Source organism: Aplysia californica, unplaced genomic scaffold (assembly GCF_000002075.1).
Source record: "Aplysia californica isolate F4 #8 unplaced genomic scaffold, AplCal3.0 scaffold00058, whole genome shotgun sequence".
NCBI lineage: Eukaryota > Metazoa > Mollusca > Gastropoda > Aplysiida > Aplysiidae > Aplysia > Aplysia californica.
Genome location: NW_004797328.1, coordinates 1,312,877 through 1,337,081, shown reverse-complemented (window position 1 = coordinate 1,337,081; position 24,205 = coordinate 1,312,877). Strand labels below are relative to the sequence as shown.

At 37.4% G+C, this 24,205-nt stretch overlaps 1 protein-coding gene across 8 annotated transcripts in view; it reads right to left on the bottom strand.

Moving 5' to 3' along the window:
* Positions 1-10,734: 10,734 nt before the first annotated feature.
* LOC101847862 (7-methylguanosine phosphate-specific 5'-nucleotidase A) overlaps positions 10,735-24,205 on the bottom strand; it is a 31,016-nt gene continuing 17,545 nt past the window's right edge. For all 8 annotated transcript variants that reach the window (XM_013079640.2, XM_013079641.2, XM_013079638.2 and 5 more), the window contains 6 exons: positions 19,803-19,849; positions 19,150-19,235; positions 15,729-15,818; positions 14,246-14,411; positions 13,112-13,315; positions 10,735-11,507 (listed from right to left, as the gene is read on the bottom strand). In XM_013079640.2, the coding sequence (XP_012935094.1) occupies positions 11,394-11,507; positions 13,112-13,315; positions 14,246-14,411; positions 15,729-15,818; positions 19,150-19,235; positions 19,803-19,849 (707 nt within the window). In that variant the 3' untranslated portion in view covers positions 10,735-11,393. The remainder of the gene's footprint in view (positions 11,508-13,111; positions 13,316-14,245; positions 14,412-15,728; positions 15,819-19,149; positions 19,236-19,802; positions 19,850-24,205) is intronic.

The window sequence follows — 24,205 nt, the reverse complement described above, 5'->3', positions numbered from 1 at the left end:
GGGGAGAAGAAAAGAAAGGAAAAGAAAGAAAGAAAAAAATATTTTAGACTTTTAGACTACACTTTCTTGGCCTAAAATTAACACAGTTAAGTTGGATCATAATATTTTGGGGGGCAAAAAACTTGACAGTAATCAGGTATTTTTTTGTTGTATTTTTTAAAATAAGCACTAGTCTTTCTTTTAAAAAATTAGAATGAAGGTCGACGATGTAAATATAAAATGCATCCTGTACAGGTTCTATCTAAATGTACATATTATGTAAATTTTGGTTGACGTAAAATGGGGGGGGGGACTGGGAAAGATTACAAAAGATGACAAGGGGAGAGGGTGGGGGTCATTTTTGGCCACATTTTAGCTGATGTCATTTCTGAACGGTCCCTGAGAGAGATACAACACCTCAGCAGAAGGCAGAAAGGCCGAGGTATTCGATGAAAAGTCATCCCATTGGAGAATCGAACGTCGGTCTCCTGCGTGAGGCTGTGAAGCCCCTATCCGCTGTACCACATACGCCGGTGTAGGCCTCAGTCGTTGATGGTTGATCTTATTAAATTAATACATTTCGTACCACCGCATCATTGCTCATATTCCTTCCGGTGTTTGTTTATTTGCTGGTTTTGTTTTGTATTTTGTTTTTGTATTTTATGTTTTGTTGTTTTTATCTAGGAGTTATTACGACCCCCTCCCCTTCCCGACCACCCCCTTTCCCCGTCCCTTGGCACATTTGTTTCCTTTTTTTTTTATAAAGAGGACGGTAATCCCCTTGACACATTTTATAGGCCCTATCATTTAGGAGGCGGGTGTCCACTCTTTCCAGCTATCCGTCACTGAAAGTTAGTTATACAACTTTCCCAGCAGTATGACCGAGATACTTGATAAAAATTGGGAATCGACCTCAGGTTTTCTGCGAGCGACGAGGCATCTCCACCAAACCACAACGCCACCGACTCCGGAGAACGTTCGGTGACTTATTAATCGCATTCCAGGCTTTTTTTTTTTCTTAAAAATTTTACGGCGCTTGCCACACAATAAGGTCATTATTATAAGTGCCGAAGATTAGAGGTGTTACAAGAGAGCAACAAACACAAAAAAGAAGGAGGGGGGGGGGGGGGGGATAAAGAACGATAGATATTTGATAGGAAAGAAGGAGCAAACCGCACCAGAGCACCCTCCAACCACCCACCCCGGCTTGTTTGTCTCTGGTAAAGTCTGATGAAACATGTAGTTATTAGAACCACCTATTGTTTCCCGAATGTCAACGGCTGATTGGCAGGCTCTGTGATCCTCAGACATTTGGGGGGGGGGCGTAATCTGCCAATAAGCTCTTCCAACTGTGAGGTTCCTTGATTATATATGGATTCAACAATACGTGTTTGTATTCCTGCACAAAAGGATTCATTTAAGTTTGAGCCAAGACGACTGGCGCTAATAGTACCGGCACAACAAACAACCAAATTGAACACGAATTACAAATCCAGAAGATTCTGAAAAGCTTTTCTTCAAGATGGGAAAGTGAGGTAAATTAAGTACGCAAATGAATGTGTGGGTTTAACAACACCCCTTCAACAGGGTTAGGTTAATGAAGAGGCATGTCCTCCTAACTTCACTTCCTTCTCTGATAATATGTCCGGATCAGATGGTTTGAGAGCCGTGAAAACTGCACAACACAATTCTAGTTTTTATAACATCCAGTCGGGGGTTCGAACCAGGGCCATCTATTTTGTAGTCTAGCATAATACACGAACCGATTGAGCTAACAACAGAGTGCCCTAAGAGTGAGGAGAGGAGGAGATACCATGTATAAATTACTGGGGCCATCATCTGGTGCAGCAAACAGTTGAACTTGAATCGAAAAAGAACTACAGAACTGGATTAGCTAGAAAATCAGACAGGTGCAAGTTTGTTGTTTTAGTAAGGTTTTACAGGCAACCGCATAAGGTCATATTATGAGCGCCAAGGGCTGGATGTCAACATAAACGTCCAAACGGGGAATCAGGCTTACTCTGCTCAACTCTCTCGCCTCAACAGCACAAAGTCTGCTTCGATTATCAAGGCACCCCAGAAATAGCAGTTCACAAGAGAGTGACAAACATACTAAAGAAGTAGAGGGAAAATGACGATAGTAAGGATGAGGAAAGAAAAAGCAGCAGTCCCCCCTATGTTGTTCTGGCACAATATGAGCATGACATTGATAAATCAGCCCATTTACAATTCTGCTGTGCATACGAACATGTTAATATCTCCCTTTGGGAATGGTCTAAAGACTACTTTTGATAGATCTGTGTAAGTTGGCGTAACAGTCATCAAAACCAAGACAGACACGATGAAGTCACCAGTAACAAAGTTTCAAGTAGGCTACTTCAAGTTCAAAACTAACTGATGATTAGGAAGCAAAACATGGGAAGGTGAAAGATAGTTTTGTATCTACAGTCAGACCTCGTTTGAATGTAAATGATACCTTAATATAATAATAATAATAATAATAATAATAATAATAATAATAATAATAATAATAATAATAATAATAATAATAATAATAATAATAATAATAATAATAATGATGATATAGGTTTTAACGCCCGCATTTATATAATATTAGGTTATTTTAGAAGCGGGACCTCCGAGTTTAACGTCCATCTCTGAAAGGATCGAGCCAAATTGGAAATTTGTGTACTGTACCGTAAAGTGCCTTTCCAATTTTTAAGGACTCAACATCAGACCGAACTGAGGCTAGAACCCCCGAACTTGCAATCTCACGATTACGAGCCCGGCAGCCTAACCTCCAAGCGACCGACCCTTCCCCACTGTAATAATACATAAATAAGACCAGTAAGTGAAAAACAGACCAGATGCTTCCATATTTTAACGTAGTACAGTGCGCAATGTGCTCTTGAGACTACAAATAAAAACTACTGTGTTGACATAATAATTATCTGGTGCCTTGGCGACTGGTGTGGGCAATCCTGGACCTCCACTTCACTCTGTCTTACGTTGCAGCAATGGTGTCTGTTGTTCTTGCTGCTCCTAGCCAGGTTGTCATCTTATCCAGTATCTTTTCCCTCTGTCTGCTTCTGCCTCTTTCTCCATCAAACTTGCCTGTTGTTATCATATTCTCTAATGCTTCTTTCCGCGTTGTGTGTCAGAAGAAATCTGCCTGTCGCTTACTTATATTCGTCATAAGCTGTCTTCTGCAATTTGCTTCAACAAAGACTTCTCCATAATGTTTTTCTAGCTGTCCATGGGATACGCAACATGCGTCTTATGAACCACAACTCAGTTGCCACAATTGTTCTTTCCAGCAGTTTATTGATTGTCCATGCTTCGCACCCGTATAATAGGATTGGCTCGATGTAATTTTTCAGTACTCTTTTTCTCGTTTCCAGTGACAAATTGATGTTCGTAAGTATGTTTCATTTTGTGGAAGGTTGCTTTTACTTGGCAAATGCGGCTTTTATTTTCGGTGTGACATCTCCCAACTGATGATACAATGGTCCCCAAATATTTAAAATGTTGTACTTGCTTGAGGGTGGTATAATTGATTTTGATATTGCATGTTGGGGTTGGAGTTTTTCGGCTTATCATCATTGTTTCGATGTTCTTGATGTTTAAGCTTTAGCCCATGTTGTCACTCTCTTGTACGATGACATTTAATAGATTCAATAGGTGATCTTCATCATCTGCTATTTCGACTGTGTCATCTGCATATTTTAGATTGTTTATATTATGTCCCTCTATCGAGATACCAGCTGCATAACAATAAAAGTGTTAGATTGGAAACCACAGGGTAAAAGATCAAGGGGAAGACCTCGTGGAACCTGGAGAAGAGTCACGGAAATGGATGTACAGAAAAGTGGGAAGACGTGGAGTGACATCAAGCGACTAACCCAGGATAGGGAAAGGTGGAGAGTGTTTGTTCGTGGCCTATATTCTGCCCCAGGGTGAGAAAGGCAATGATGATGATGATGATAATGATGATGATCGAGATACCTGGCATTTCTTCTATGTGTCCCATGATATTTTCACTATACAGGGAGATCAAGTCTGCAGAAAGTACACATCCCTGTCTGACTCCTCTTTTAATATGTATGTATTCGCTAATGTCATTTTCTATTCTCATTACAGCAGTTTGATCCTAGTACATGTTCTTAATAATCCTTAAGTCCTTCTCGTCAATATTGAGAACTTCCAAAATGACGATGATCTTGTCGTTCCTAACTTTGTCGAATGCCTTGGTGTAGTCTATAAAACATAAATGAAGATCTTTCTGAACTTCTAGGGCACGTTCTATTGTTGTTCTGATGATATGGCATTTACAGTGCCTTTGCCTTCAATAAATCCACATTGTTCTTCGGCTATTTCTGGGAGAATTTTATTTCGTATTCTCATCATAATTATTCTGAGTAGTATTTTTGTCATGTGGCTCATGAGGCTGATGGTACGATGAGTCTCATATTCATTTGCATTGGGTTTCTTTGGTAAAGCTATGAAGATAGATTTTGACAAGTCTGATGGAATATGTCCAGTGTCATACATATTGTTGAGAAATTTTGTCAGTGTGGTGATTCCAAAGTCCTCTAAAGCTTTGATCATCTCTGTGGTAATGTTGTCCGGTCCTGCAGCTTTCCCATTCTTCATCTTTTGTAGTGCCTTGATAACTTCTTTCATGATTGGTGGGCCCACATTGTTATTTTCCACTCTTTTTCCTTCATCTCTTTTATCATTGTACAGGTCACCGATACATTCTGTCCAACGTTCCAGTATCTTCTCTTTATCCATGATGATATTCCCATCCTTTGATTTGTGTTGACATAAACATCGATAATTATATAACACAGTAATTCGCATCTATTTATAGTCCAACCAGGGATCCCAAGACAGTCTCGAGCCTGGCAGAGAAGGGGTTAAGCCTCCATCTGCCAAGTGCGTGAGTTGTACTGCCCTTACTAAACTTATGTAAATTATAAAAAAGACTGAAGAGGTTGAAAACAGATCATGTTTTTCTTTTAGTGAAAACAATTGCTTTGCAATGAACATAATCTGTCAGGACGTTTAGAAAACAGAGGGGTAAATGGCAAGATATCTATGAATTTTTAATTAAATTTTTATTTTATTTATTTAACATTTGGTTGTTTTTATTTGGGTGGGGAGTGCACTTCCTTCACCAAGAAAACTAAACCCCATGACATCTTTGATAATGTAAAGAGTTCTTCAACGTTCGGAAAAACAAATTCTTCTTAAATTAAAGGTATGCACCATCATAAAACAAGGAATGACTTCACAAACAAATTACAATGAACACAAGGAGCTGCTGTTGGCGACTGATTTATTCCTCTCAACAAAAAGGACGTACAAGTTAGAAAACTGTAGACATCACTTACGGATGTATATTCCCACACAAACTTTACGTGTTTGGCAAGTCACAGAGATGAAAGGCCATATATATATATATATATATATATATATATATATATATATATATATATATATATATATATATATATATATATATATATATATATGTATATGAAAACAAGCAGAAAGACTACAATTTCGAACATAACAGATCCACTGAGAAAGTGTTATTTTCACTGGTGCCTAAACAAATTTTCGTACAAGGAAATTCAGCTCTGCATGTGATGTATTCTCCATCATTTTCGGCTTATCATATAAATTGAAACTTAAACATAATTTCTTAAAAAGACCATTTGATATGTCTGAAAAAACAGGTAATTGAAGCCAGTAAAGAACTAAGTAAGATCAAAGTACATTTATCTTTTAAACTTTCCTACTAGTCTCCAATTTACTCCAAAACAGCTTTAGAAAGTGGCAGTTTTTTCCCCAATAAAGTTTCAATTAAAGAAAAGCTCATCCAAATGTTTATACTTATATGTATTATAGGCAACTCCTTTTAGCCTGGTTGCAGTATACACATTGTCGTCTCATAACTATTTTGTCCAAAGTCCCTCTTTACTTACTAAGTACACTTTGGACAAAACAGTTCTGAGGCTACGACAAGTAGAGTATATTTAATCTTTAACTTTTTAAAAATTGCATCAGGCAGCTTGTTCAATGTTTCTTCTGTGCATAGAGGCAGATTTGTGAGCCAGCAAGGAGGAAAGAAAAGACTTCCAAAAGAATCTTGAAAGAAAATACAGACAAACTGATTATAACACATTAATATAATATACATGGCAATACCTTTTCATGTCAACAGAGACAATTTTGCCCATAATTGTAACAGATCTTTTGCAATTTAAAAACAAAAACAAAAAATGTACAGGAGCAACAGAAGCACAAAGGCTGTTGAAAAACAAAAACATCCTCACACAACAATGAAGTTTTAGAGCCAGGAAAAAGATTCACAAACCTAAGAAGAAAAAGTCATACATGTATCTGCAAGTGAAGTAATACTTTTAATGCATCAGCAAATCTGGGAAAGAACTGCCATCGTTATTTAGCAATACGGTACAGAATAGTCTCCACCTAAGATCCTGGTGCTCAGGGGCAAGGAAAACGAGGAATGTTAGGCAAACAGTTTCTAAGCCGACTCATCTGGGGCAGAATCCATGGGGACTCATGGTCAGGTCAGGCCGACAATTGGTAAAATGATTTCCACTTACTTTGAGATCAACTGATGTGACATCTGGTTGGGATTATGGCTTATGGTGAACAAAGAGTGGTCAGCCTTGATGGTGAACAAAGAGTGGTCAGCCTTGATGACCAATCATAATGGCATGAGGCATGCCATTTTCAATTACCCAATTGATCTCAAGATCTACATCGGGCACACAGCTCCTCTCCTTCACATGTCAAAAACGTATAACTTTCCATCTCTGAACGAGCTCCCTGATTGTTACCACACTCTCCACTGAGTTGTAACTGCACCAACTAAAACCCAGTCTGTCTTGAAAATTTGGGAGGAGAGATGAAAGACAAGTGCTATGGTCAGGGAAACAATACCCTCCCCATTCACAATTTGATGTGATCCCATCTGAAGCGGCCTTGTAGACCCTACCCACCCAGCGTGTGACATTAGTTCAAGTAATAGACTCAAATGTGAATGTAATGCTTGGGGAAAACAGGTGTGTTGATGACTTCCCACCTTAATGAGATCCAGTCTGGGGCAAACATTGTGTACCTCTACTCATTGAGATTTACAACAGAGATGTAATCGCATTCAAGAGAGTGGATCATCTGTAACACAATGATCGTAACTTTTCGCTGCTTGAATGATCAGCTGCACTCACCACAGCTTTTGTAGTAAAAATTATGATCTGAAACATGGGATCTCAGCCGAATGTAGTCCTTCAGAGCGGAACCTTAAAGGCGACTTTCGTGGAGTAAAAATTATGTTTTCTTAAAACAGCAAGATCCTAAGTGAACCAGCATAGCAAGCAGTGGGATCTTAGGTGGAGATTGCTGTTTATATTTAAGCGTGGCATGACATAATCCAGCAGACTAGAAAGAAAACAGAATCTGATCCATGCAGGCTTGAAAGAAAAAAGCATGCAAAAGATTAGAATACCTAAAAAACAAAGAATAAGACCCGCCAGTTGTTTCATAATACATGTAAAATAAAAGGCAAAAGTTCCATTACCTTCTAGCATTCAATGGCAAAACTATAAAAAAAATAGAGGTGGAACCTTGATCTAGGAAATAATTGTAAGTCGTGAATGGTTAGGCCTCTAATTTAATACTTTATTTGTGTATTACCATCCCTTTTCTTCTTTAGTTTTAGTTTTAGTAAAGAGTTTTACGGCACTTGCAACACAATAAGGTCATATAAGTGCCGAAGATTAGAGGTGTTACAAGAGAGGAACAAACACAAAATAGAAGGAGGAGAGATCAGGACGATACACGTTTGATAGGAAAGAAGAAGCAAACCACACCAGAGCACCCGCCAACCACCCACTTTCTTCTTTAATTTCAAAAATGCAAATAAAAGTATTGAAAGGTCAAATCCAAAAGACATCTATGGTTATTATAAACTATTCTACATCTTTTATCGATGAAGAATTAAATTTTTCAAAGGGAAATAAGGAATTCGCAACTTGAATAGTTCTGCTGTGAGGTTTAATGTATGTAGTACCAGGCACTATCATTCTTACCAACTGTTCATTTCAGAATCACTCTCCGGTACAGGTTTGGTCAGAACACTCTATCATGGCCGTTACACCCACAAATTACAAATGTATTTCTTTTAACCTCTCTTTTCTCAAGGTGCTTATTATATCCTCGGAAAAAAGTAACAGTCCATAGAATTCTGGCCTAATTTTGAAAAAGTTATAATCACGCTACATAAATAATCCTGGTAGATTATTTTAGCTTATTCAAAGACAAAACGATATGTAAGACTAGTCTTTGAACAAAACCAAGAAATCGTCATGGATTGGGGCAAGCTTTGCAGGAGGACTGGACCAACATGCCTCAAATCAAAATTCCATGAATAATTAGCTCAATGAGACGAAGATGCCAGGCTGTTATTGCTGCACTAGGCGGGCATACTTGTCATTGAAATCACGCTCTAAAGCAATACATGCAATTTTCCTCAAATCGTGTTTTGCATTTTTTGGAGGGGTGGTCTTCTTGTCGTGAGATGTTTGTGTGTAAATTGTCGTTTTGTTCATAAATTACCAGGATTATTAGTGTTGCGCGACTAAAACCTTTTCAAAATTAGGCCTGAAATCTATGGACAGTTACTTTTTTCCGAGGCTATAGTTTGATCACCCCGATTGATAATAACAACCACAACAACAACAGTTTGAGCACTTTTATCAGTTCCGAACAAGTGGAGCGGTACAAAGCAAACACCGACATCATAAAGGACAGACTAAGGGTCATCGTGCACTGTTTTAGAAAATAAGGGAAAACAACGTTACTCGGATACTATTTACTTTATCATGCAGTGAGTCTAGTCACAATTTTTGAGAGTCTAAAAGTAAAACAAATGAGGCCAACTATCCCAACTAGTGAACTGACAGGCACTACAATCTTGACAGAGGTAAAAATAAAAATTGAAAAATTTTGTAAAAATTCCTTAACAAACAAATAACTAACACTAAATGACGCTGACCTCATATTATACATATATACAAATGTATGTATGTATACTTGTAAGGGCAATACTTGGTGAACATAAGCACCAACCCTGACTAATAATTACAGCTATATATATGAATCCTATTTACCAGCCCAATAGAGTACAGGGCAAAAAGTGTTTTGAGAAAGAATTTTACAGCACTTGCAACACAAATAGGTCATATAAATGCTGAAAATAATAGGCATAAGTAGAAAGTAACATACAAAGAAAAGAAGAAGAAAAGATAAGGAGGACAGATTTTCTACAGGAAAGAAGGAGCAAATCACACCAGAGCACCCACCAACCACTGTGGGCAATTAGAAATAAGAAAACATGTGAACTCTTGGATAAACCTAGACCCTTAAGCCACGCACAATACGAGAAATAAGCACTTACACAGGTCGGTAGAAGCACAAGTATCATAGGTTCCCATCATCATTAGCAACTTTTTACAACACCCACCTTCTCATCCAATTTGCAAGAGTGAATTACCTATCAATATATCACAAACCGATATAGAGCTGTCAACAATGTTTCAAAACACCCATCTGTCATGCCACCAGCCCAACTCCTCACACCAGGCAGCTCAGTCAACAAGCGGGTCCACCTGGTCACATTTCATTCATTAGTTAAAGCACCATAAAAAGCCAGATCTCAGAAAGTGACAGCAGACGGTTACATGTTCAACAACGAGTCATAAATCAACATATTTTCCTAACAAATTTCACACAGATCTATACATAATAGCCATTTGCATCTTGAAAGGTGATTTTAAAGCAGTATAATGCGTTATACAGCTTTGCCTGGGCGGTAGACATATGACATACAGAGCAAGTCTATCATCCATGCACTACTTCCCTCCCTTCAGATCTCAACTTCCTTGATATGCTCCAAAGGACAATCGTGGTCAGTACGTTTGGAATCAAGGAAGGTGTGTGGGGAAGTCACATTATTATTTTACTGGTGTGATAGGGATATTCTTAATTTTTCCCCCAAGGACCAAAATCCAAAAGCAACACAAATTTGCTGAATAGAACCTAAGGCGAAAAGGATATCTTTCCAAAAGACTTGAACCAAGTCAACCCAAGCTGATATTTCAGTGTACATTATATCCAAATGTGAGAAAAAGAAAGAATACTGAACCAGACACCATGCACAGACACACATGAAATCAGAAAATTTCTTATCTCCCAAATCAGAATGAACTCACAGAACAAACAAACAAAAAAGGGTTTCAATCAAAAGATACTACTAAGATATATGAAACTACATCATTCATCACTTTAAAATAATGGAACTATTGTATTTAAAATCCTAACAGCTACTCAACTGATAATAAGTTAAATGACACATGTATTCTTGGTGAAATCAGGCGTTCGTCAAAATAATGAAATCAAAGAAATCAGCATTTTTTGGCAAATAGGCAATTTTTTCCTAATTTTATTTTTGGCCCAACACCTTTTATGTCCATTAACAAACACATTTTTGAGTGAATTTTACTGAAAAACATTGATTTCAGTTTCCAAGGACTCTCAGGCTATGGAAGTTACCAAATTTAGGCGGCCATTTTCTTGCTAATTTTACCTCTGAAACCAAACAAACCTGACCTTCTTCAATCGCAAGTATTTTGACTTCTATTCAACATTGATGGGTTTGTCTTTTTTTCACCAAAAGGAAGGCGAATGAACAGGCTTAAAAATGATACAAATGACCTCATACGTCCAAAAATTGATGAGCGCCTGATTCCACCACGTCGTGACGCATATCTAGCTTCGTCAGCTCTCAGTTTAGCCAGCAGGACTGCTTGCGATGTAAACGTTATTGAATTTGTATACACAGATGGATTGGCAACTCTTGAATACTGGTTTATCAAAACTGCAACCCTGCAACACGTTTGACCCCCCAAAAATGTAATACCACTTTCTACGATGAGTATTATTTCATATTGTAGTTTACAGCTGGAACAGCATTTGTTAAAAAAAAATCATTTTAAGCAACGTTTTAATAAGCTAAACCAGAAATAGACTACCCGTACCAATTATAAACAGACTGAATGATACTGTTGTAAATGACATCGTAAAGATAATAAAATATAAAAATGCAGTTAGGTACGTTTCTACTGAACTGAAAAGATATTTTAAAAATCAAATCTAAAAAGAAAATAAAAACGGAGTAGTATGTATATTCATAAGGTGGGAGAGGGAGAAGGGAACAAACAAACATCAAATAACACACAACTCAGCTTCCACAAGAGACAGAAAAAAGACAACAACAACAAAAAACCCAACGAAAAACAGCCTAATATTTTTCATAAAACCTAAGATGACAGATCAAGTATAGCTCTCATCATTCCGTTGACCACATCCAGACTCTCATCCTCAAGGATGACAATATCAAAACTCTGGCTGTACTGAGGCAAGTTTTCCTCCACCTGAAACAAAACAGAAATCCAAACTTCAGCAAGGAAAAAAAAGTATTATCTGACAAAAATTGGGTAAAAGTAAGGATTAGCTCTCCACGTCTTTGTACATCATTATGATCAATTTGTGCTATTCCCTACCCTGATAGACATAATAATAAGTAATTATAACAATACAGTGGAGTCCACTTATATAACGAGTCCTGAAACAGACTCTATTCTAAAACCCCGTTTTTTTCTCCTTCTTTATCTTTGTAAATAAAATACTGCTATTGCGCCATCAGACCATCACGCGAGTCGGTTTTAACGGAATATTGCTGCTGCTGTGCACAGCGCACAGACCAATTACATATTATAAAAACCTTGCCAGTTGAGAAAGTTGTTGATGATCCAGCGAAATTAAGAATGGGAGAGCCCACGCGAACCAACAATGAAGGCCGGAGCGAATGAGTGGGGAGTGAGTGGCATGCGCAGACAAGCAGAACGCATCGCGTGATAGGCCAGCCCAGTCTAGATTATCTAGGCATACCGTGCCTCTCACTTCTCTGGTGCGGGATGGAGAAGTCACAATGCTGTGATAGATGGAGTGAATGTGTGACGTGCGCAAGCAGACGCAACGCACCACAGGGTGTGGTGGGGTGGGGGACAACACAGCCGGCGAGTTAGCCTAGAGCCAGACCCCCTTCTTTCTGATCGCCAACGCCGAGCTGTCAACATTGCTATTGCTAGTGCTAGAGAAAGAAACCTAATTCGATTTTTGATCAAGTAAGACCTAGAGATCATGTTGAACAAATCATCATCAGGGGAAATACAAAAAGGAATAAACAGAGCGCCAAACTCATAGATTAGGCCTACTTTAATACCATTTCCCTTGAATTTATAATTGGATCCCTTGTAACGAGAATCCTGCTATAACGGACATTTCGCACCGGTCCCATCCCTCTCGTTATAACAGGATTCCACTGTATTAATCATGAGAATTTATATAGCGCCTAATCCCCAGAAGGCTTTAACTACTGTACGACACAGAATATACCCTCAATGAAACTGAAAAATAAAAAAACGAAAAATGAACATTGTGAGATCATTCAACCAACACATACACTACAAACACAGATACAAACTTTTAGATCCACACACATTCTCATATACTAAATCTAGAGTCACAGGACAGTGTTGAACATAGCTGACCCACTGTGACCCCCACGATGAATCCTCATGTTGAGCACCATGTTAATTAAAAACATTCGACCGCTCAGTGTAACATTCTGTCATACTCATACATCACTTTTTAAAATGGCGTATGGCAGAGCCTCTCACTGTGCAGTCGATTTGTGCATTATTTAAATATATTATATGTGAGAGACGTAAACCACCCAAATCTTTCCTTATCTTCTAGGGAAAAATGGGTTCTAAAAGGTGCTTACTAGTGTGTGTCCTTAAGCAGAATATAAAACAAAATCCGAGTCTGAACTGTGGCGACAAGCAATAGTGTTTGTGTGTTTGAATTGACTGTGGCTTATCTCGCACAGAATAATAATGAATACTATGAATATTATGTATTCAGCTCCGAAAAAATAATTAACATATACAATTGATAAAAATGATCTCCTTACCTTAAAATTGAGGAATCCTATCTTGAGGAAGCATTCTACATGGTCTGCTCCTTCCGCCATTTTGAGATCACCAAGGGAGTCACCCATGAGCAGGAGATTTTCCCGATGCTTAATGTTGAAGAAGTAATCGCTGGAGTGGATGGCATTCTCATTTTTGTTGAAGGTATGGATGATCTCGTCACCCGCAAAGCCAGTCATCTTTCCCTACGGAGGAACAATTGGGAAAGCAGGAAAAGGATAACCCAAGTCATTTAGCATACAGTCATACAAACTTTCATATACATCTTCTTTTGAACGACAGAATAACATGGGAAACAGTCAACTTCAATAATCTATGTCCAAAGCTAATACTTAAAGCTGACGCACATGTCCTAAAATGTCGTTAAATGATAACAATATTCCCTTTCGACAGCAACTGAAAGAACATGAGAGAGTTAAATTTGATTTAAACCAAAATTGCTTGAAACAGTTTTCAATCAAATGACTGAACAGTCACGATAAATACATGCAGTATGTCGAGACTGCATTTGACAAATTCTAATGAGTCAAGTTGAAGTTATGTTCGCATCAACACTAGAAAAGTCTTTCTAGGTACTATCAATAATATAAACGATAAAAGGTGTAAAATAAGGACCTTTCCCGGGAACATGCAATGCACACAAATACACACACATAGGTATGGCCAAATAACTCTTAAGATATAATGAATATAACTAACTCATTCATAAGGTAATAAACCCAAATAAATTTCAAGCTTTAAAGCGCAGGCTACAAGGTATGGGAAAAAGCAGAGAGGTCAACCTTGGACAGAAAAGTAAGAGAGGAAAAGAAGTAACACCCGGATAACTTTTTGCAACGTGTGAAACGACAGATTTCTGTTGGCTGGTGATTATCATACGTGAATTGTTGTGAGCCTCGACAAAGCTTTAGACTTCATGCATTTCAGTGACTGCATTCAAGACTCACTTTCAAGTCAGCAGAGATAGTACTTCAGGCTAAACAAAACCAAGTTGAAAGCTTCAAAGAACTACTGAGCAAGCACACTCCAACCACTATAGATGAAATCTCCGGCATAGGATTTAGAAAATGTCTGGAGAAGAGGAACTAAACAAATACCACCGATAAAGCGCTCACCATTTCGTCAAACTGGAGAAAGTTTGCAACTATCTTCATGTTTTCTGAATGGAAACTGGACTGCTGTGTGATCGTTTCATGGATGACATCTCCGATACCCGCAGAAAATATCAGAATGGGGATCTCGAGCTGATGCAGCTTGTCAAAGAACCATTGACAACCGTTTCTGAAAATTGAAACAAATTTTCAAAAGTAAGACTAACTGAACAAACAAGGAAAAAGTAAAATTTAAAGACACATTGGAAAAAATTAGAGAACACTGAGATAGATAGTTGCTCAGTAATGACATCTTCAAATCTGTTGATTTGATGAGACAACTAACAATCTGGGTGACTATGTTCCGATGTACAAGCCTGAGAACATAAAAAGAAGATATAAAGATCCAAGAGCGAAAATCAAATTACACAAATTTACTGATCTGAAAACTTCATCTCATTGACATTATTATTGGAATGCTCTCCGTTTCCATGTTTCATAAAACTACATCATACACAAAGCCAGAAAATACCCTCATCCTTCCAGAAAAACACTTTCTTTTCCAAAGGTCTCCAAGGCTAACAAATATCCCGTTCATGTAAAGAACTATTCAAGATCTAGAGGAGTTTAGCTCAGGGCCTACTGAGAATCTACTGGGTTTGGACTGAATTAATTTCCCGATCAGGAAAAATAGCAACAAAATTTAATGTTAAATATAAGTTAGGATTGATAATAAATTAAACAAAATAGATGATGTGTTAATTAAAACATTTTGCTTTTTGGCTCTACAACTTTTACCATTTCTTTGAGGATTTTACTGAAAAATGTTGATTATAAAAGCACAAAAAATATGAATTGTAGGTTTCCACTGACTCTCAAGCTATGTAAAAACAAAACTTTGAGAGCAATTTTCTCTTTTTTTTTGCCTCTAAAACCAGGCAATCCCCACCTCCTTCAATCGCAAATATCTCAACTTGTGTCCAAGAAAAATGAGTATTTCTTTCATCAGAAGCAAGAGAAATAAACTTAACTTTTTAAGCCCTGAATTTTTTTAAACTGTTTCCCGGAATTTTTTCCTAGTCACCTAAACTTAGAGCACTATGTCTCATTATAACCCAAAAGCTTGCCTCCAACTTCTAAATAGCGGAAACAAAGCCTTAATCATTACTAAAAAACTTGGTTTGAGAATACTTCTGAAAAAAAAAAGCAAAAACTAGCACTAAATAAAACGAAACAGTTGTCAGTAATACTGGACGCTCCCAGCGTCTGATGGGGAACAGGGTTATTACCTCCGGATGCTCCCAGCGTCCGATGGGGTTTAAAGAGTAAAGGCAATACCAATAACTCCACATGCCCAAATATTGACGAGCGCCTGATTCCACCACGACTCAACACATATATTGGCACTGGGTTCAAATGTGTCAGTAACAGAAACCGACATGCATCAGCACACAGCAGACAAAGAGTCAAATGTCTCCCAAAACAAACAAGTTACTGTTGAACATACCTTAACCTGGCATGCGAGTCCGCCACAATGTGTTGCAGAGTATCCCGAGTAAGCTGACAAGCCTCTAGAACCTTGTGACCTTTTGTCCACCTGCAGAAAAATATCAGTAAAAACAGTCATAATACAAACATTCTGTTTATAGAAAAAAAAATGTCAGTGTTTTTATGGCCCCATCAACACAATTTAGATTATTTAGGAGGCAGGCTTTATCTTTGCCGTTCTGGGCTAGAAAATCCAGCAGAAAGACTGGGGTACTCAAAAGCAATTGTCCCCACTTGAGAATCAAACTCCTGCATACAGTGGCACAGTGCCTAACTGCTGCACCACAGACACAAATATAAACACTCTGAAACAACTCAGCTTTAGTTTTAGTAATGTTTTACAGCGCTCGCAACTGCATGGGGTCATATGAGAGCCAAGGGGTGGATGTCAACAGAGAAGTCCATACAGGGAATCAGGCTTACTCTGCTCACCTCTCTAGCACAAAGTCTGCTTCGACTATCAAGGCGCCCCGGAAATAACGGGTCACAAGAGAGTGACAAACATACAAAAGAAGTAGAGGAAAAATGACGATAGTAAGGATTAGGAAAGAAAAAGCATCAGTTCCACGTATGCAGTTCAGGCACAGGTTATGAGCATGACATTGATGAATCAGCCCATTTACAATTCTACAGAGCATAAGAACATGTAAATGTCCCCCCTTAAGGAACAGTAGCTTGAATGACTGATAATGTTTTCGTCACATAAAAAAAGTATGATAGTAACTTGAGAAATATCGGAAAACAGAAGCTGTCATTAATATTGTTCTACAAATCAAAATTTACCGGTACAGTTGAATCTTAAAAAAACAGTTCAACATGAAAGGAAAAGAATTAACTGACATGACAATCCAGTTCAGTTGATTCGTCTTTATATTAAATTACATGAAGATGGGGATTTTTCTCTCTTGAGAGCAACACTAATAAGGTTTTAATACAAAATAGCCTACTAAACGTTTTCCTAAATTAAAATCTATCCCATCTTTATACTAAACTAGCTGGGTACCCGATCGATGAACTGACTCAAAAGAATCGATCATCAAGTCATTGTGGAATCACTGAGCACTACATGTGAACGGAAGCCTCACTTGTTTACAATGGCGGCTTAGAAGACGAACTTTCCCAAGATTAGATCTAAACGAAACTAATGAAAAACTGAAAATTAAACTGCAGTAACTTCAGACTCCTTAATATATCTGAGCACCCTTCAGATGATTATGAATCACCGATAATTTTTTCAAATTCAAAAGTTAAGGAAGTGGTTTGGAAGTTTTATGAGACCAAAGTAACGAACTTCCACAAACATATATATATATGTGAGCTTTTGCCAATAGGTGGGTACCTAAAATGTAGCACAGAGGGTTGATCATAAAGTTTTTAATATTTCGTTTTTACTAGAATTTTTCTATTTGTCTATATCTCCTCCTACAAAAACATGTATTTACAGACCTACAGATGGCATGCTAAGCTGTGTAATTGGTGTTATATAACATCAAGTCAAATTCTTTCGGACATAACTATGATGACACACATATTTAGAATTTGAACATACAAAATTATTTTAACAGTTTTCTCATTGCTTTAATTTTCAAACATAAGCATGAAGAGCATATAAAATGGTGAGGATCCCAGAAAAAAAAAATTCTTAACGCCACTGTGTTTGCATTCGTGTCATCATAGTTATATCCGAAAGAAATGAAAAACTTTACGTTTTCATATCTTAACTTCCTTTATGACAATTTGGACAAATAACTATTCAGAAGATTTAATTTGACTCACAATGCATGTTAAAGATGAAAAAATACCACTTTATTCACATTTTACTATGAATCTTTGCAAAATATGAAATATTTTTCTAACATAACCATGATGACACAAAATGAAATATACCCTGAAAAGAAATTTAAGGAACATAAAACAATTTTAATAGTTATCTCATTGCTTTAATTCTTAAACATAAGCATGAAGAGCATATAAAATCCCAGAAAAAAAGAAATTCTAAATGTCTTTGTGTTCGCATTTGTGTCATCATAGTTATGTCCAAAAGAAATTATAAACTTTCCATTTTCATATTATAATTCATTTTTTGAAAATTTTGGCAAACAAAGATTCAGGAGATTCAGTTTGACTCGTAATCCATGCTAATGGTGAAAAAATGCCACTTAATTCACATTTTACTATGACTCTATGCAAAATAACAAATATCTTTCGAACATAACCACGATGACACATAATGGATAAATGTTAGTCATCATTTTGGAACATATCACAAATTTTCCCCTCTTGTTGACATCTAGCCAAGCACGCGTGATCGCATTTAGGTCTACCACAACTTGACCATTGAAACGCAGAGCGATGTTGATCATTACTAGGTTTGAATTTCATTAAAAGGGGGGAAACATTTTTCGGACAAAACAGCTTTCTTCGGACAAAACGTGTTAAGATTTGATGACGACGTAAGAAAATTTAATGAATTCGTCTCATCCATCGTTCTTCTTTTAGCCGTCTTGCATCGTACAACAATAAGCTTTGAATGGATAGACAGGAACAATGCACGTTCCTCCAACCCTATTATTTCTCGTTTTCTGATCGGTTCTTTCAAGCATAACAAATGATAACAGAGCACGAGGCATCGCGGGATTTCCGTTTACTGAAAAATTACGTACTGTCACAGTCTTGGAATCAGTCCGAGCAGAGAATAAACATTGAACGATATTATGCTAGTTCCAGGGCCCCAAAATGGCCGATAGAAACGAAGTCAAGGGGAACCGAAGCTGCCTTGCGAAACGACAACACAAGTTATGCTCGAAAAAGAAAATTTAGAAGGACCACAAAGAAAAAACAGCTACAGGTGTCATCATTCCCAGTACAGCACCACAATTAATGTAGTTATAGTAGTAAAAGTGTAGAAGAACGAGTTTCTCAGCAATTATTTTATTGCTGAACTTGACGACAGAAAAAGTACGAACTCCACGCATCATGTTTTGAATTCTAAAAATACATTGATTCCAGAACTAAAACTATTTGTAAGATTTTTTCTGATGGCCAAACTCGTATTTCTTTGTCCCGACAGCTGAAACATCATATTAAGCACAACATATACAAATTACAAAGCTGTAGCACCTTTTTTTATAGGAATAGGAAAGGACTTTGTAAGGTAGGCCTATATGAAGAAACCCCCACCTATTGGCAAAGTCTCATATAGATGGCCAAAAGAACATAGACACAAATTTGACACAAAATTCTGGGGTGTTTTTTATACAACATATGGCAAACTTACTGCATGAATCAAAGACAAACACTCGCAGGAAAGCTTGACCACCTGCACGAGTGGACAACTCTGTTACATATATTACTATCAAGAGCAGCGCAGAGAAGCTTACCATTCAATCATCTTCGGTATTTTTTCGGCTACTGTTTTAGTAGGGTCGAACTCAATAGGCATGTATGTGTCTTTCAGTTTTTTAGCCTGGGAGAGAAAATAGAAAAAAAAGGAGAAAGATGAACGTTTAAGTTCCCATTGACAAAATTTCAATCATTAAGAAGGTGGGGCTTTGAATCTGCCAGTCAGGGCCAACACCAGGCCAAGAGGGATCCAAAGGCTCAGCAAAAAGAACAAGGTACAAAATTTAATTTCTGCTTACACAGGAATCAAACTCAGGTCTTCCGTGTGAGATGGCAAAGCGCCTTTCTGCCACACCACAAATGTCAGTCTGATGTCTCTTAAATACTATCAGTCATGAGAGGCTTCAACTGTTTGTTCATGGCTATACTCTTACCCAGGGTGAGAAAGGCAATGATGATGAGAGGTTTAAGATAAGAAGAAGTTACATTGAGCAGTGAAGGTTACAAGTTAAGGTAGATCTACCCAACATACATTTAAAGAATTTTTTAAACCATCAAATAGTTATATATCACAAACACTTTGAACAAGGACATAGCCAATGACTCCATGGAATATTCAGTAATCATGAAATCTGTGAATACATAAGGAACATAAACCTCAATCAGAACAAATCAACAATGGTGAACTCACCTCCTCTTTGTAAAAGTCTGGCATGAACTTGCTTTCCTCCAGCACACCTGTATTTGCAAAAGATTGCACGATGTAAAACAACCATACCATTTTTTTTTTATGTAAAGAAAATTTTAGTAGATGTAGACATGTTCCTAAAAGCGTAAACATACAAAGCAGAGAAATAAATAAAAACTTTTCTGATATTATAACTGAAGTGAAAAAAACCCACATCCAGGTTGATCACCTTTGTTGAAGGAACAGACTTATGCAATGAATCTACAATGATCTATGACCTGATGAAGTTCCTTCCTACATTCTCCTCTCATTTACGCGAAGCAGCACCTTAAGAAATAAAAGAAATACTTTAGGTATGGCTGTTAAAAGGATTTAGTCAAGCTCAGTCTTCATTAAAGATAAACTTTTTCTCAAGCTTGAAGTGACATTTGACCAGTGAAACAGCAGTTCAAATAAACTTAAGGCAGACGCTATTTGCAAAGCCGCGTTCTGAATAGCTCCCATGCTATTTGAAACGCCGCATTCTGATTAGCTCCCATGCTATTTGAAACGCCGCATTCTGAATAGCGCCCATGCTATTTGAAACGCCAGTACTAGGCTGGTAGCCATCGTTTCTACATAATAATATTGTAGTTTTGCCTGAATTGAGGAAGCTTTCTCAGTTTCTTGAAAAACCTCCTAGGATGTGACTCCTTTTTTATAACATCTTATTCAATTCCGATCAATATTGGGTAGATCTAGACCTAGATCTAACAACTGTTTTTGACACTGACATTGTTTGCACAAAAGTAGGCTAGTCTTGTTCATCTCTCATAATCATAATCATTTGAGTTGGAGTTGGAGCAAGTAAGTCAAATTTAAAGACGCTTGGGTAACAATAACAAGACGGTGCAACTCGGTCTTAGCACTATTTCCTGTCCGCAGTTACGTCACACAATAGCCTAGATCAACCAAAAAATAATTATTAGATCTATCTCTGTGTGCACTTTATATTTTGCCATCACACAAAACGTCGCCTGATCTAGATTTCTAGGCTTCGGTGTTTAAATTAGCAGGGGGTAGTGTCGAAATTCTCTAACGATAGGCCCAGAGAACGTATACAAGCTGTCTATTTTCTCTAATGTTCAGTGCTTTCAAGCATGGCATCGAATCCCGGTCCCGGTTCTCCTGAGCCTAAAATTATTTTTTTAAAATAATTAGGCTCGCAGACCAAGGAAAACCTCTATTGAACTTTGACCGGGCCTAAATTGGTAAAAGGAAAAGTATAGACCTACTTTGTAAGTAAAAAGCTCCTCTTGCAGACAAAACCAGAATGTGCATACTTCATCACTACATAAAAAACTACAATACAACATGTTATCATTTTATGGGGAAAAATTGTAGGCCAGTCGGGAAGACGGGCAGAAAAAAAACAAACTTCCACGACCGGGATTCGTACCAATACTCATAAAATTATGCTTCGACTTTAAAACGCAGACGCCTTCGGCCATCAGAACTTCCAACAACGAAGTGTAGATTAAGCCTTATATTTAACACACTGCGTTTTATTTAGCACTGGCGCTAATAGCAATGCGGTGTTACAAATAGGCACTTCCTAAACTTAAAGAAAGAAAGAACAATATCGATAATAAACAATCATACATAGAAATATCACTTAATCCTCCTACCAGCTACTACAGTTAGCAAGAGTGGATCAAAAGAGAGTTACATGCATTAAGATATAAACTACAGATACAACATCAAATCTCAAGACATAGATCTACTTTTACAAGGCGGTAAGATGGGACTTACAAATTTATTGAGATATTGAAACTAATGGCAAGGAGCAATACAGTTGTACACAAAGCATAAGGAACACTGTGTGCTCTTTTGTCTTTAGAGTAGGCCTAAAACTCAGAAGTGACTGGCACCTGCTTCAGAATCGAAACTTGTGTTTAAAACCTATGAGAAAATTTTGAAGATAACATGATTTTAAATATTTAGCCTGATAAACAGGTTGAAAGAAAATAAATGTCAATCACTATCTTGGACAAATGTGAGGCAGCGTGGTGGAATCAGGCTCTGGTCCAAATAATCAAAGTGAAGAAACTTGCACTTTTCCACAGGCTTATGAATTTTTATCAAATTTTTGTTTTTTGGTTCAACACCTTTCACGCCCATTAAAGATCTCATTTCTGTGTGGATTTTTCTGAAAAATGTTGATTAAAGGCACCAAAAAATGTAAATTTTCAGTTACCATGGACTCTTAAGCTAAGGAAATAACTAATCTTTGGCGGCCATTTTCTTACCAATTTTACCTCTTAACACAGGTGATCCCCACCTCCTTCATTTGCAAACATCTCGACTTGTATTCAAAATAAATGGATATTTTATTCATCCACATGAAGACAAGTGAACAAGCTTTAAGATGATACCAATAACTCTACATGCACACTGCCTCACAAATGTGTCATGACGCGGTGGAATCAGGCACTCGTCAATTTCAAGGTATATGGAGTTACTGGCATCGTCTTAAAGGTTGTTTATTTGCCTTGCATTTGATGAAAAAAATATCCATTTAACTTGAATAGAAGTCTAGATCTAAGTATTTGCGATTGAAGGAGGTTGGGTCGCCTGGTTCCAGAAGTAAAATTAGCGAGAAAATGCCCGCTAAAGATTAGTGACTTCCATAGCTCAAGAGTCCTTGAAATTGCAAATTTATACTTTTCGTGCCTTTAATCAACGTTTTCCCATAAAATCCACACATAAAAATGTTTTTTAATGGACAAACAAGGTGTAAAGCCGAAAAACAAAAATTTGAGGAAAAAAATCCAAACTGGCCGAAAAATGCAGATTTCTTCGTTTTCACTATTATGACGAGCGTCTGATCTCACCACGATGCCTCACAAATGATTACTATGGCTATATGATTGTTAGCAAAGAGAAAGAAATACTATGTGCACGACATCGTATTTGCCTCTGAGAAAAATTATTTAGATGTGACCGGCATCAGCTTCGAGTCAAGACATTAAGACTTGTGCGTAATAAAAGTCATAAGAAAAGTCTGAAGACAGCATGGTTTTCTATCTATTCTAAAAAAAGTGCTTGAAACTTTATATATAATCTGCAGGAAACACTGCTACTTTTAAAAGATTTACTTCTACTAATACAAGAGAAACAAAGGTCTTTTTAAGCACTGCTCATTACTGTATTAAAGTATTAGGCTTGCTAACTTTTTCAAAGACCAACCAGGGACACCCATAACTTCAGATTCCATAACAAAGAATGATATTACATAAAGTGGGACTGATTTTTGGTGTATGAGATAAGGCTCTCAAATTCCTAATTGCCAAATTTGGAACGGTCCCGAGCATGAATAGCATGCCCCAAAGCAGGGGAGTTGCACCTCGTGAGGGTGGGAGGGCAGACTATTTACATTCCTTGCTTTACTCTGGGTGACTCAACAAAAGATATGATGTCTTCTCAGGTGAAAAGCAGGTGTGAAAGGGATAAATATAATTTTACCTCAGAAAGGTAGTCACAGTGAAAAACTCACTGAACAAAGTCGAGAAAAAGACAGATAGTTTATTCAGTACAGTTAAGAAGAAAAATTGTATTGCATGGTGGTGAATCAGACTCTTGTCAAAATAATAGGAAAAAAGAAAATAGCATTTTTCAACCTTGGGGAATTTTCATCAAATTTTTTCTTTGGTTCAACACTTTAAACGTCTGTCAAAAAAAAATATTTCTATGAGGATTTTACACAAAAACATTGATCAAAGACACAAAAACATGTAGATTCACAGTTTCTAAGGACACTCAACTTTTGGAAGTTACCAAACTTTGGAGGCTATTTTCCCGCTAATTTTACCACAGACACCAGGCAACACCCATCTCCTTCAATATCTGATATCTCAACTTCTATTCACAACAGAGGAGTAGTTGGGTTTTTTTTCATCAATAAGCAAGACAAATGAACAAACTTTACATTGATACCAATAAGACTATATGCCCCAAAATTGTCAAGTGCCTGATTCAACTGCCTCGTGACACACTTCTTTTCAATAGGGTTCAAAAGAACAGTTCAGTATTTAGATTGACTTAAGGACAACGAGATAATGATGGCCACTTCAGACTGAGAACAGGAAGATAACGGGAGGCATGACAAATAGACAGACAGACAGGAAAAAGTGTACAGCCTACCAGAAGCACCCTGTAACTCATTGAGGATACACATTCTGTTCATTCTACAACACTTGCAGGAGCCTTGTTTTGGGGCACTTTAAAATGAAAGTATCACTGTTATTTTCACTATGTCTTTAGAGAGTTAGTGGTCATATATATAGTATTAGGTTTTACGGCGCTCGCAACTGCTAAGGTCATATGAGCGCGCGAAACACAAGTTGTTCACCTCTGCGAAAGTTCAC